This window comes from Eschrichtius robustus, chromosome 11, assembly GCF_028021215.1.
Source record: "Eschrichtius robustus isolate mEscRob2 chromosome 11, mEscRob2.pri, whole genome shotgun sequence".
In the NCBI taxonomy this organism is placed as follows: domain Eukaryota; kingdom Metazoa; phylum Chordata; class Mammalia; order Artiodactyla; family Eschrichtiidae; genus Eschrichtius; species Eschrichtius robustus.
The window spans coordinates 33,569,266-33,584,998 of NC_090834.1; the positions used below are offsets into that span (position 1 = coordinate 33,569,266).

At 33.0% G+C, this 15,733-nt stretch overlaps 1 protein-coding gene across 4 annotated transcripts in view; it reads right to left on the reverse strand.

Annotated features, from left to right (window-relative positions):
• Positions 1-15,733, reverse strand: part of DYNC2H1 (dynein cytoplasmic 2 heavy chain 1) — a 358,559-nt gene that overhangs the window by 291,923 nt on the left and 50,903 nt on the right. For all 4 annotated transcript variants that reach the window (XM_068554132.1, XM_068554131.1, XM_068554130.1 and 1 more), the window contains exons 27-36: positions 15,422-15,554; positions 15,213-15,330; positions 13,510-13,622; positions 11,634-11,753; positions 8,469-8,619; positions 6,538-6,743; positions 5,148-5,330; positions 4,409-4,591; positions 2,520-2,743; positions 1,623-1,738 (exon numbers count right to left, since the gene is read on the reverse strand). In XM_068554132.1, the coding sequence (XP_068410233.1) occupies positions 1,623-1,738; positions 2,520-2,743; positions 4,409-4,591; positions 5,148-5,330; positions 6,538-6,743; positions 8,469-8,619; positions 11,634-11,753; positions 13,510-13,622; positions 15,213-15,330; positions 15,422-15,554 (1,547 nt within the window). The remainder of the gene's footprint in view (positions 1-1,622; positions 1,739-2,519; positions 2,744-4,408; positions 4,592-5,147; positions 5,331-6,537; positions 6,744-8,468; positions 8,620-11,633; positions 11,754-13,509; positions 13,623-15,212; positions 15,331-15,421; positions 15,555-15,733) is intronic.

Genomic DNA, 15,733 nt, shown 5'->3' on the forward strand with positions numbered 1-15,733 from the left:
TCCCAGCAAGATCTTTTTTGATCCACCTCCTAGAGTAATGGAAATAAAAACAAAAATAAACAAATGGGACCTAATGAAACTTCAAAGCTTTTGCACAGCAAAGGAAACCATAAACAAGACGAAAAGACAACCCTCAGAATGGGAGAAAATATTTGCAAACGAATTAACAGACAAAGGATCAATCTCCAAAATATATAAACAGCTCATGCAGCTCAATATTGAAAAAACAAACAACCCAATCCAAAAAATGGGCAGAAGACCTAAATAGACATTTCTCCAAAGAAGACATACAGATGGCCAAGAAGCACATGAAAAGCTGCTCAACATCACTAATTATTAGAGAAATGCAAATCAAAACTACAATGAGGTATCACCTCACACCAGTTAGAATGGGCATCATCAGATAATCTACAAACAACAAACGCTGGAGAGGGTGTGGAGAAAAGGGAACCCTCTTGCACTGTTGGTGGGAATGTAAATTGATACAGCCACTATGGGGAACAGTATGGAGGTTCCTTAAAAAACTAAAAATCGAATTACCATATGATCCAGCAATCCCACTACTGGGCACATATGGAGAAAACCATAATTCAAAAAGACACATGCACCTCAATGTTCATTGCAGCTCTATTTACAATAGCCAGGTCATGGAAGCAACCTAAATGCCCAACGACAGATGAATGGATAAAGAAGATGTGGTACATATATACAATGGAATATTACTCAGCCATAAAAAGGAACTAAATTGGGTCATTTGTAGAGATGTGGATGGATATAGAGACTGTCATACAGAGTGAAGTAAGTCAGAAAGAGAAAAGCAAATATCGTATATTAACGCATATATGTGGAACCTAGAAAAATGGTACAGATGAACTGGTCTGCAGGGCAGAAAGTGAGACACAGATGTAGAGAACAAACGTATGGACACTAAGGGGGGAAAACCGCAGTGGGGTGGGGATGGTGGTGTTGTGATGAATTGGGAGATTGGGATTGACATGTATACACTGATGTGTATAAAATGGATGACTAATAAGAACCTGCTGTATAAAAAAATAAACAAGATTAAATTTAAAAATTCAAAAAAAAAAAAAAAAGTAAAAGGGTAATTTTGTTTCGTATACTATCTTTGAAAGAGAAAACCTCCATGTGATTCTAAGGTTTCTGTTCTTGTTTTAAGACTAGACAAATTTTCAGACTCTATTCCAGACCTACCAATTCAGGAACTTTGGGCGTGGGGTCCAACAATCTGTGTTTTAACAAGCCTCTAGGTGACTCTAATGCCTGTTAAAGATTGAGAACAAGTGGACTAGACTATTCCTCTATGTACCACAACTATTTAATATTTAATGCATGTTTAAAAGTTATGATGAGACATAGGTAAATAAAAACTAGGAAAAATCTCAATAAATTATGGACTTTATTAACAAATTATGGATCAATGTTGGTTCATTAGTTTCAATAAATGTACAATACTAATGTAAGATGTTAACAGGAGAAACTGGGAGAACGTAATATTCAGAAACCCTCTATACTATATGTATAACTTTTATATAAATCTAAAACTATACTAAATTAAAACTTATTTTAAAAAATAAGATTATAATTGGCATAATGAATCATACCTTTTTGTTTAACACTAGTTTTCTTCAGCTGTCTAAGAAGATTTCCACTTCCTCTCAGAACTGTCTTCAAAGCTCTCAAACCCCAGTCATAATGTTGCTGAGGTGTCAAAAGTTCTCTTAGGTAAAGACATGGAAATCATAAATCATCAAATAGCTATAAGAAACTATTTTTGTAATCATATTAAAAGAAATACAGAATCTAACTACTAACACATAGAAATAAGTCCTAATATTACATTAGTTTATAAAAAGGAACCAAGCAAAACAAAATAATCACTCAAGTAAAATGTTAAAGATGGATGGTTCTCAAGGATCAGGATAAACCTTTCACAAACTGGCTATCATCTTAATGGAGACACTAAATGATAACCACCTGTTACTTTTATTCCTGAAGTCTTTAATCGATCCATCTTGCTCTCAATCTCTGACACTCTAGTTCTCACTATCTCTTAAGCGATATGGACCAGAATTCTAGGTTGTCCAAAGAAGCTAAAAGTCAATCTCTATTACTAGAAATCAGACATAAAAAAAAAAAAAAAAAAATTGTGAAAGATTCCCTCCAAAGAACAGTAGGCTTTGAGTGGTCAGCTGGTAAATTAGTTTAGTAAGTATCACTTAGCTGGAGTACTCCAATAAAAATATTTTGCAGAAAAAAAGTGAAATTGAATTAATAGTATTTATGAAAAACAAGTAGTTTTGAGCCAGATGTTTCTGTTATTCAAACTAAAATCTTTCTTACCAACATCTTGAGTACAATATAAAATTGTCCTTATGAAAATCACCAATATGAAAATCACTGAATAGGTAAATTGGACAAATGTGAAAAATGGTCATTAATAACCCTGATCAATCATTGGAACTACAAAATATTAAAATATTTAAAACAGGAAAACTCACCTGGATAGACTGAAGATAGCTACCAATTTTCTGCCCAACACTTTAGCATCTTTAAAGCCTTCTGAATAGAGAATAACTTCTGCAATAAGCTCATTGTCTGGACGAGACATGGCTACTGGCCTGAAAAGCTGTTTAAGATTATCAGGCAGTTTTTGTCTTCCTCCATAACCTTTTCCAGCAGGATTCATAGTGATAAAAATTCCAGAATTAGAATTTATTTCTATCTGAAATATTAATTTAAAACATAGGCATCAAATATTTGAAACTATAAAACATATTGCAAATAGAAGTTTTATTGTGACGTATTTCTACACATACATCTTATACCTTAGCAAAAAGCAACCACTAGTGTGCTAAACATCTCCTTACTCAACATATAATAAACTCCTTAGGAACTACACTACTTTATAGAGGCTCTTTATAATCAGTTTTCTGAGGCTGAAAGTTTAAGTGATGGTAACTAGTTTGAATGTCTATTCATTCATTCAACATACGTTTACCAAAAGCCTTCCTTGTGTTAGGCACTTTGCTAAGTACACAGAGACAACACAACTCTGAACTAAAGTCAGTAATAGTTTATGCCCTTCTGGAGTTTATAGTCTATTGAATATTAGAAAGAAGCAATCATAGTTAATAAATGCTATGACAGCAAAGAGCAAAATAGCATGAGAGTATCTAATAGCATTTTCAACAAAGCACTAAGAATAGAAAAGCAGAATTATAATGTGTAAACAATGAATGGGCAAGTAGGAAGTAGAAATACCTAGAGTAAAAAACCTGGCTATAAAGGAAAGAAAACAAAAAGCATGGTTGGAAGGAAAGATGAATTAAGGGAAGGTTTGCTTATGTTTTAATTATACTAAACATTATATTACAGTATCATTATATCTAATATAATATTATATATTATTAAGAAGGAAAATATGTGATTATGTTTAAAAGCCAATGAGAAATGGGTAGAAGGACAGAAATAACTCTGAAGAGAAGGTCCCTGGGAAGCAGATTCCAAAGTATAGATGGAAAAATTAGTTTGAGTTGGGAAAAAGGACAATTTTTCTTTCTAAGAGGAGGAAATGACAAAAAATGAACAGGGAAGAAAATAAATTTTGATGACAGAGAGGTAAAAACTGAAGAATTTCTCTTTTTTTGTGAAGAAAGAGTTGAAACATCATGTAAGTAACAGGCAATGTTAGAACTGGTCCTACTTTCTTGGTCTACCCTGAAAAACTTGTATTGGGAAAATGTTATTATGGGGAAGAGGATAATTTCACAGTTCTTTCAACTTTCGGTGTATTCACCATTACACATTATATAGAGAAATCTATGTTTTATATACAAATAAGTTTAAGTTCTAATGACAATGAATGTATACCTCCTACGGGGAGAAGTGAGCAACAGAAGGATAGTTAAGTATTTATTGTTTTAAGATTCATATCGAATAGTGATTAAAAACATGAATTTCAGAATTAGACAGACGTGGGTTCGATTTCCAGCTCCACTTCTTACGTTTAACATATCAAGCCCTAGCTTCCTCATCCATAAAGTTAAAAAAATATAATAGTACCTAACTCAAAGGATTGTTATGAGTACTAAATGAAACAATGCATAAAAGCACTAAGCACAGTGGCATAGAGTGTTTGATAAATGTTAGCAAATATTATTATAACTGGATTATTCAATATCGAAAGTTTGAAGATGAATGGTGGAAATGGGACCCAAAAAGGGTGAGAAACTCAGAGACAATTCACAGGTAAAAAGGTTTAACACACTGGTCACAAATTAGAAACAGAGGTGCCAGGAGAAATAAACATAGACTATTTGCCTGAGTATGAGTAACACAAAGTCTTATAAAATAGTTTAATTCTTTAAATTCCCAATATATGCTATACCTCCTTGCCAAGCAGTTCACATACAGTTCTATGATTCTTCAAAGCATCTTGAATTGTCTGGATTTGCATAGAAACTGCGGACAGTACAGATTCTTCCAGTCTATTGAACTCATCAAAACAACCCCAGGCCCCACACTTTACCAAACCAACAAATATTCGTCCCATTGACTTCACATCGATGCCCTTAAAAATAACAATAAAAATTATATTCAGTAAAAATAATTAAAATCTCTAATAATAATTTAATACTTTATGTCATTTAGTGAGAAGGTAATCATTTCACCCATCTATGCCTCTTTAGTTCTTTTTTAAGCAGAGATTAAACAGCTACTCTTTCAAAACCTAGGATGGTTTCAAGGAGTAAACAAAATAATTCATGTGAAAGTGTTCTGCAAAGTACACAGAACTAAACAAGTATAAGATTTTGTTTCAGTTATTCTTTAAGTCAAAATACACATAATGTTTTGAAAATGGTAACTTAATAAGAATTTAAGATTTTTCCTCTAACATAAAGCTTCATTCTGTATTTAAAATTATCTCTATGTAATAGTTCTCTTTAGAAAAGTTTTTGGACTATACTATGTGCAACCTCTCTCCATTTTACTTCTCAAATAAAATCCACTTTCAAGTGATTTAAAAGAAGAGTGATTTTAAAATAGAGCATTTCATATATAAGTATGTGAAAACTATTCCAAACATCTAAGACACTATTACATCGTTTGATAATTATTTATTCTACCTCATCACAATTAAAAACTAAAACTTGTCTTCCAAGAAGTCCACCTAAAGCCTTTACTGATTCAGTTTTTCCAGTTCCAGCTGGTCCGTAAGGATTTCCTCCAAGTCCCATCTTCATGGCTTGAGTGAGAGTTAAGTAGCACTTGTCTGTCAGTGGAGTGTAAACCAGCTTGGGAGCATTACCCTACACAAGGGAAATATAAATTTCAAATATTCATATTCCATTCAATATGTGCAAATATTATATAGTGTAGTTAAATAGCAATTCTAGCTAAAAAATTAAAAAGGCAACAAATAGTTTAAAGTTGTTAACATAGAAAAAAATATACAAAATTTTTTTTTAGTAATTCAAGAAACCTTCTAAAGCACAAACTGGAATTAAACTTAGTTATTTCTCAAGCATGTATTTTTATTCTATCCTCAATTGACATACTGTTAGGTTTTCCAAATAGTCTCTCAAGTTCTTGTCACAAAGATATACCTCTAAGGCAGACAAATCCAGAAACTGTATACAATTATACACTTTCCAATACAATTCAATATAATTATGTACAATAATCATCCTATTTTGTATTTTAAAATTCATGTAAATTACTTCCTGGAATCTTACAATCTTCAAAAATCAGAACTACTTTGGAGACCTCAAAGTATAATTAATTTGAAAAATTCCTTATGAAATTAATAATCTTAACCTATCAAATAATTCTCAAAATTTCTACTAAATTTTAGCGGAAATAGAGTCCAATTCAAGCTGCATTTTATAGAGTTTTTCTTTAATCTAGGTGGACAGATTTGGGTCTCAAAATACATTTCCTTTTTGAAAGAGCCAGCTGGCAACTCTCCTGACATATGCTTATTAACATAAGTGTCAAATATATCCTTATGATTGACTCACTATGATGGAAAAAGGCAGAGAGGATACAGCTGGATTTTTTGAGAACAGGTTACATGAGCTAGGTTATTTGCTTGAAAATTCTTTTACCTTACAAAAAGAGAATATTTAACAAACATACTTTGACATATTAACAATTGCACTAATTTTGGCCTTGTAAAAGGAGGCACAAACCAAATTGTTTCCATTCAGGTTCCCTAATATTCAGTTCTCTTTAGATTAAAGCTATATTTCAATCTGTATAAATAAATGCTGCTCTAAGAAAAGGTACATTTAGAGAATTCAGCACAACACTGCCATTATTTTAACTTTTTTTGTATATAGAATTTTTTCCAATATAACATCTTTTTAATTATGATGAAATAGAAGACAATAACCCAAAAAAAATTCTTAAAAGTTACAGCTAAAATAAAAATAACTCTTTCATCCAATAGCAAATTTCCTTTAAAGTAAATAATTTCTAACTGGAAAAATTAAACATTTCTGCCACAAGTCATACCTGGTACTCATAAGTATACTGAAGTTCAGAATCCACCATTTGAACGTAACATGTGTGATCACTTTTCATATAGAATCTAACTTGTTTTTTCCAAGCCCAGTCTTCAGTTGTATGAACTTGAACTTGGTTTAACTGCTTCACCACATCAATATTATGAATAATATCAAGAATAAGTGCTTTAAGTTTAAGCTCCAGAATGCCAGATTCTGTATACAATTAAAATAATTGGGGAAAATGTTAGCCTGTGATTTATGTACTTTATGATTTTATATATATACACACACACACACATATATGATTTCTCAATAAATGAATTTAAATGGTAATTTCATGATACATTTGAATAGTATAGTAATATATATCATGCAAGTCAAAAGAATGTCAAATCCACCAATAAGAATTGTGTGTGTGAAAACTAAGATATCAAAATTCAACGAAACCAGGGTTCTGGTTCCTTATGCAAGGGAGTAAGCACACTCAGCCTGTCTCTCCCTCTGAATGCAGGTATAAAACACGGACAACATACATTGAACTGCTATTTAGGACTCTGAAAAAGTAAAGAGTATCAGGCAAATTGCGGAAGGGCAGAATTAGAAGTGCCACCAAACCAGTGGTAAATTTACCTTTTTTCTTTTCCCTTTTCCTCTTTTATATCCATGGGTCTGGATTCAATGCTGCCAGAAACCCATACTGGTGTAGACAGAGAGAGGTCCAGGAGAAGGCTTTTAACTCAGACTTGAAAAGCAGAAAAGGAGTCTCAGCGCTGGCAGCTGAGACCCAGAAATGCCTAAAACTCTGAAGGAAGGGAACTTTCCTCTGAAATCAGAGGAGCTATGATCCCAAGACAGTGGGACTAACTCAAATTGCTCTTTTTGTCTCTTTTCTCCCATCAACTGGTCCAAGACATGGGCGCAGTAACAGAAAGTGTGAAGGAGAGTACAGTACATGAAACTCCAGCTTTCTGGCCAGAGGACCAAAAGAGGAGCCCAAGAGAACCACAAAATCACTGCTAAGACCATGGAAGGGGAGAAGATTGCGAAAACGACCCTATAAACTTTATGAACCCTTGAGCTCAGCCTGAGCTGTGCAGACCTCATCCTAAACATTAAACCAAAGACTTTGATAACTGGCCACTAGGTGGCACACATGTGGGGAAGATCTCAAGAGTATAGCAAAGACAGAACAGACATTGGAACCACAACCCACAGAAAGCTGGCTGAAACTTGTGGCCTGAACCCAACAAGATCACTTGCTAACAGAAAAATATCAACATTATCCAGCAAATTTAAATAAGACTCAGACTCTTATAACACAATATTCAAAATGTCCAGGATACAATCCAAAATCATTCAATATGAAAAGAACCAAAAAAATCAACTCACATCAGAAAAGACAGTAATAAAGGTGAAATGAAGACATTCTCAAGAGAAGGAAATCTATAAGATTCATAGTCAGCAAACGGGCTCTAAAAGAAACACTAAAGAAAATTCTTCAAAGAAAGAAAATGACAGCAGAAGGAAACTTGGAGCATCAGGATGAAGGATGGGCAACAGAAATGGTAAGCATCTAGATAAATATAATAGACTATTCTCAGGTCCTTTAAAATACATTTGACGGTTAAAGAAAAACATTATAATTTCATGGAGTTTTCAATGTATACAGATATCTATATACATTGAAAACAACATAAAAAGGGGAGGATAAAGAAACCCATATGGTGGTAAGGTTTCTACATTCCACTTAAAATAGTAAATTATTGATTCTAAGTACAATATAAAAGTATGTATATTGTAATTCCTAAAGTAACCTCCAAAATAGACACATAGATGATTGATTGACAGACAAAAGCACAATAGATAAATTAAGACAGAATACTAAAAAAATGTTCAAGTAACCCAAAAGTAGGCAGAAAATGGAATATTTTCCCATACCAGTATTCCCTGGATCCTCAGAACTTGTATCAATGTTAGTATAGTGCTCTAACTTATTCACCAGTTGTGTTTCAATCTGATGAAGACTATGATCTTTGATGGCATTTTCTACATCTTCAGTGAATTTAATCTGCTCTGCCAAGCATAATATCTAATGAATAAAGAGAAAAATTATTTTTAAAAGCTGAATTTACTTAGAAATATTTTATAAATTTAAGGAAAGATACCTTTTTCCAAATTTCCAATTACATATTGGATTTCTCTACCTGAATGTCTTAGTGGCACCTCAAATATTAATAGAGCAATACATTTGTAGAAAAAGCATGTGTGATGCAGCCCAAGCTTACTTCTCAGAGCTCATCTTTTACTATTCTCCTATAGGCCTATTTTTGGGTCTTAGAGCCCACCAAGCTTATTATAACCTAAGTGCTTTGTACTTTCTTCCCATGACTCTCCTCATAAATGGCTTCTTTTTAACCAGTAAGATGCAAAGATATCAGAGTATGATGCATTCTATTTAATAAAAAGAGTAATCTTCTAGCATTCCAAAATAATCTCTCAGTATACTACTGAAGTCTACAATTTCAAAACACCAATTTTATCCTAAATTAAAGTCTGTCTTAATCTTTCAATTTAATACCCATAAACAGAAACTAAATACAGATCAACTTCACATTTACATAAAACACGAAATATTAATGCCGTTTGAGAGGATTTCTATAATATTATCAATATAGCAAGGTTACTGATAAAGCAAATGATATATTTAAACACCAGATTTTGTAAACTTGTATTAAAATACTTCGATACAGTTCTTAGATGAACAAGGAAAACCAATATCCTCCTTTAAACTAAAGACATGATCCATCATCGTATAAAAACACTAAACCTACTGACCAATTAACTACTGAACAGACTGTTTTTTTCTTATATATACCTTTTAGCATCCAGAAAATACCATCAAATGCCTCTATTTATCAGATTAATTCATTATCTATATATAATTTTAATACTTAATATAGCAGGCTAAGCTGCTGTTTGCTCTTAGAACATTGTACAAATACCACATTAAGTTCTTTAACAAAAGAGAAAGCCAATTAGTAACTTTCCAGGGCAAAGTCACCTCTCATACTTTGTAGTACAAAACTCACCAGCTTCTTTAATCGAGTATATAGTGAAGCGTTTAAACAGATCCAAATCTGCTTTGTGAGAAAAGACTTTGCTTTTTAATTTTCATATGAAAATCTTCACTTGCCACCTTGAAACTAATACTCATATATATGGATTTCCACTCAGGCAATACTACTGAATTTCTGTATTATAAATAAATTTTAATAATAATGCACATCAATATCTCAATTTTTAACAGTCTGCTATACGATTTCTATGAGAGGCTAACAGAAATGATACTCAAGATACAGTCTTAACTAATTCTCGTGTCACATTACCATTAAGATACCTGGACAAACACTAACATTGTCTAAAATGTAACGGTCGCTAAGGGTGCTCTGCAAACATTATAGAATTTAACCTTCAAAATGAGTTGCCGTGGAGGTATTATTATACCCTCTTAACTTAAGTGTCAAAAAGAATCACTCAAAGTATAACTGGCAGAGGTAGGATTTGAACCAAGGTCTGTCAGATTTTTTCTACTTTATCATGCTGCCTCCTTCCCAGACCAGAAAGTGCTTTCTGGTCCTTACAAAGATGTCTTTAGAGAACTGAATTAATAGTACACAGTAACTTGTACCAGACATTCATGTAACCAGTTATACTATTCAATCCCCTTACATAAATGCTCTTGAGATAAATTTTTCTTAACATTAACTGCTAATAAACTAGAATTCTTTGTTTTGATAGATTATGAACTGTATGCATGTTTAGTAGTTCATATGTTTACTTGACTGCTCAGAGCCCAGAACTAAGTTTCAGGCTCAAATCCAGCAACATTCTTCAGCCTATAGCTCCCAGTATATCTCCTGATATAACTGTCATTTCCTCAGTCTAATTATTATGCAATTCTTACTTCTGTATATTTTTTAATATTGTGTCTTTTACTCTCAGTCAATTTAAATCCTACCTGGAAGTTGACAGAGTACTAGGAAACATTTCCAGAGATAATAAAAGCATTTTGACTCTGACTTTGCAATGGCATTATTATTCATCAATGACTACTTTTATTTTTCTCTAAGAACTTAACAAGATTTTTTAAACATATTTTAGTTTGACTTAAACAGCTAAAAGATACAAAATGATATGAGTGATAAAATGGCTATGAATCCAAAATGTTCCAAGTTTCCTATTTAACTTCTCATGCTTTAAAAGAACCAACATAAAACCCTGTTCCAATAGCTACTAAATGTTTTAATCTGAAAAGCAAAAAATTGTTAGGTAGATTTTCCTGTGAGAAATCATAGAACATCTCAATACCTGCCTTTCATAGTCCCTAAGAACTGAAGTTCCTGATATCCTACCTCCGTAGTGTTAGTCTCAACCAGCAATAAAACTAATCCTGAACAAGGCAGGATATTTAACCCAAGTCTTAGTGCTACACTTTAATAAGGCCCAGAACAAGTTTTGTAAGATACATATCTAGCATCCAGTGTTTCAGGAATGAGTTCCTATGAACATTGACCTGCAGCAATCTCTATAACAACCATGAAACCTAGTGCTCTTCTTCCCTGCCAAAGTTCTAGTTCAGTACTGTGACTACGTTTCAGACCGACACTAACACTACTAAACTCCCACCAGCTCCAACTCCTAGATGAGTCCATGGGAAGGGTGGGAGACAATGTTATAGATCCTGTGCCTCTCCATCAACAATGAACTAATCATCCGGAACCAGGAAACTAATCCATGACTAATTCTGCCTCCCAGTTCCACTCCCCAGTGGCCTGGGTAGTTTAGATCTCAGCAGGCCTTCTGCTTGACAGCATCTGAATTATGGCAAACTAATGGAGCTAGAAGAGAATTTCACTATCGTGCTGTTGCTCCCTCACATTTAACAGCTGAGGGACTGAGACTCAGAAATTAAGCAATTAGTCAATGTTAACTGTTAGATAAAGAGAAAACAAAGATCCCAGTTGTCTAAGCCTCCTGACCTCCAGGTCAGGGATCTTCCAATGACACCATGCCTACCTGTACTCTAGACATAAGCCCCCTTACCTGTGAAGGGAAAAAGGATGGGTCAATTGCACCTTGAGAACTTCGTCCAGCAGTGACACATTCCGTCAACAACTCTTTCAAAGTTTGCTTCATTTCCAAGGCTAAATCATTTAACCAAGTCTGAAAATAAAATTAGAAAATATATTATTTCTTATTACACAAGTCATAAAACAAAACCACAAGCTAATGACTCTATTCTTTTATTTCAGGAGGAAGGTTATGATTTCTTATTGACTCTCACACTCCCAAAATGTGTTGTATGGTATATAATTTTTATTAATAAATGATTTAAATGAAGAAAACTATTTTTTCGCCTCTTGGGATAATGGTAAGTGTGAAAACTCAAAAATTTGTAGTTAGTTATCACTATCACCATCTATACAAACCAAAAAAATATGAACATTTAAAAACTAACCCATTCATTTCATCATTATGATAAATCAAACTAGATAGCTGGGCCAATAAATTAGAGTCACATTGACTAGCTAAGTCCCCTGGCTCACACTATCCTGATGATCTTATATTCAGAAAGCTGTAACCACAGGAAGGGATTGCTTCATTAAGGTGAACCATATTATTTAAGGAGTGAAGATCCCTCTTCAAACAAAACTAATTCTGTTTCAAGGTCAAAACAATACATTTTTCACTCATTTGATTATAGATAAAATAATAAAAGTTTAAACTAAAGTTAAAATAATAATGATGATTGATAAAAATAGCAATGAATATTTAAGAATCACTACTTAACTTTTAAAAACTGTATCATTTGCAATAAAAGATAAGAGCAAAAACTACAATCTTAAATAGCTTTTCATCATTACCTATTTTAAGTTCTAGCTTTTTACTGTTTATCTTTAGAGCACTTTCCAGTATTAAAAATGGCACAAACTTTTGCCCAGTTCAAAAGCCACTGCAGCTAAAAAGTAAGAAGCTCTCAGTGCAAGGCAGCAGACACCTACTCTGCTAATCATCACAAGAGCTCCCGGAGCGCTGCACTACCCCCAGCTGCTAAAAGCTCTTTCTCTGTTCATCCAGTCCTAATAAAATCACAAGAAAGGAAAACAACAGCAAAAACAACAAATCTCTTCACCAAATATGGGAGCTACTTAACAAACCTTCTATCCTTTCAACCACTTGATTTATATACTCAACATCCAATAAAATGTTGAGGCCTAACCAGGAATGGACTTTTTACTAAACTGTACAGATACATGCATGATAAGGCATGGCCCTGACTTGCAGTTGAAAGATACCTTTAGAACTTAAAAATTACAGTTCAATGTGTTACATCCTATTGCTGTTGGCTTTAGCTGTATAACTGTAATAGGCTTTTGACAGTTCACTTTTAGTCCTGCAGAACCAATTAATCAATAGTTGTACTATAAATGCACTAGTTTCGAGTTTACTTGTTCACTTAAATCATCTCATACAACTCAGATTTTAAAGAAAAAAAAAAAAAGAACAAAGACTTATTGAGTAGTTATGTTCCAAACACTATAGTGTACCTAAAGCCAATTATCTCATTTAATTTTCAACAGAAAGTCTTTGCTAGTAGGACTCCCATTTTACAGTTAAGAAAACTGAGACTCTAAGTTATATAGCTAATAAGTTGTGGAGTTACAATTAATATCCAACTCTTCTTGACTGCAAAACAAAAGTTGTTTTCAAAATTACATGCTGCCTTCCAAAGACTAAAAATATATATTCTCTTTAATATCAAATCATTCTGAACCTAACAAAACAAATTATTTCTTAAGATATGTTTCCAAAAGGCCTAAATTAACCAACTTACTCTACAAATTGACTGAATGAATTTTGATACAAAGTTCATATCGTTAATTCTTTATACTTTCACACTTGAAAAAGAATTACTTACCTCTACATTATTTGACAGAAGAACTTTGTTTTTAAAAGGTACAACCTCTCCCTCTAAAGATTTCATTGCAGTTATATGTTTTGATTCCTCATCAAAGCACACACTGTTAATGCCTACATTACAAAAGCAACAATTTATATGCAAAAGCTTTATTAAAGACATAATTATTAGACAGTATATATGATCACCACATAATACATAAAGTATACTTCATAATATAGAATATATTAGAATTATATTAATTCAGTTATATAATGAAATAGAACAGCTTTTCATAACCCAAAACTGGAAACAACTGAATGCCCATCAGGTGAATAGAGAAACTGTGATATATTTGAACAATTGACTATTTTAAGCAATAAAAAGGAATAAAACATAGTTTTAGGTATCTTGAAACCATTATGATGAGTGAAAAAAAGCAGGCACAAATGAGTGCGTAAGAATATGTACCAGTAATTCCACTTACATTTATGAGACAAAAAGATAATAGGAAAGGGGGAGAGCAAACAAGACTTCCCTTCCCCAAAATTTGCACTCACTTTATAGTATATAAAAAAACACATTACCTAATTTTGATCTTTAGAAAAACCCTATAAGTTACTATTTACAATTTAAAGAAAGAAACTAGATTTCAGAGAGGTAAATTAATAGCTAATAAATAGTAGAGGTAGAGCTTGGAAGCAAGCTTTCTGATTCCAAGAGCTCTTTCTACTATCTTCCACAGGCAAAAATCACAGTTACAGATATAAGCACTCTAAAGCTTCAGATATACAGTGGTTAATAAATACTTCTGTAAAGCACCAGAGAGTAAATATCTTAGGTTTTTACAGGTCATAAGGTCTCGGTGTCAATTACTCAACTCTGCCTGTAGCACAAAAGCAGCTATAGACAATAATGGACATGGCTGTATTCCTTCCAACAAAACCTTATTTAAAAAAAAAAAAAAAAGAACAGAGCTAGTCAGATTTGGCCTGTGGGCCTACAGTTTGCTAATCCCTGACTGCAAGTGAAGATGATGAAAAGTTTTTACTTCTTAAAGTTAATTTGAAAAATACAGCTCTTTTCCAACAAATACTATTTCAAGAAAATAATAATCATCGTGTTTGTAGCAAACCAATTCCGAATGCAATTACCCAACTAAAATGATTCAACAACATCGAAGCATATGGTACTATTACTCTACACTTTTTACCAGGTAATCTCACCTCTTCCTATAGCCTAATTATCATCTATACACAGATGACTCCCAATTTTACATCTCCATCCCACGTATCTCTTCTAACAATAATTGCCTACTGAGTATCTCCACTGGGACATCACTCAAGAGACCTTAAACTCAATAATGAATGGACATGTTCTCCTTCACTTCAGACCTCTGCACATCCTATTCCCTCTGCCTCCCCATTTTTCCTCTAGCTAAGACCTATAAATTCTTCAGATCTCACCTGAGATGTCATCTTTACATACCCAAAACTGAGCTAAATGTCTTCACAGATGCAGCTATAACACCACATACTTATGTTGACCATAGAAATTGTCGTATATTATATTTGTCAACTTACTAGCTTGCCTCGCCCACTAAACTAGAGTTCTTTGAGTGTATGACCTGTATTTTATTCAACAGTCTGCCTAAGAGCCTAACATTATGCGTGGCAGATAACTGAAACTCAATAAGTATCTGTTGAATAAATGTTCAATCTTACCAGCAAACAGTTTCTTAAGGTGAGACTGAATCACTGATGGGTTGGTAGACTGGCCCAGTATTTCTAATAAGTCATCATCACCAATAAAGTAAAATCTTGGGAATGCTGAGCGTTTTTCCTAAAAAAAAAAGAATAATCTCTTTTCAAATAATTAAGATATTAAAGCACTTTATAATTTATTATACAAAGATTTTTTTAAAAAACCATGCCTCCAAGAATTCATTTAATGATTTCTGACATCTTTGAAGCTGATCAAGTATCGTTAGTAGAGAAATTCTGATTCCTGCATGAGTAGTTAACGTTGTGACTCTATTATCTTTCTTGATGTCAGTCATTATTGATCTGCAGAAGAAAAAAAGTTATTTTCACATCGATTTTAACAGTTTTTGGCTGAAAGAGGGATATGGAGACTTTTTCTTGCTTGCTTAAAACAAACTAGTAACATCAGTATAACAGCAATACATTATTATACTTCTAATAAATAATCCTCAAAGTTAATAATACCCCATTACCATTTTTAA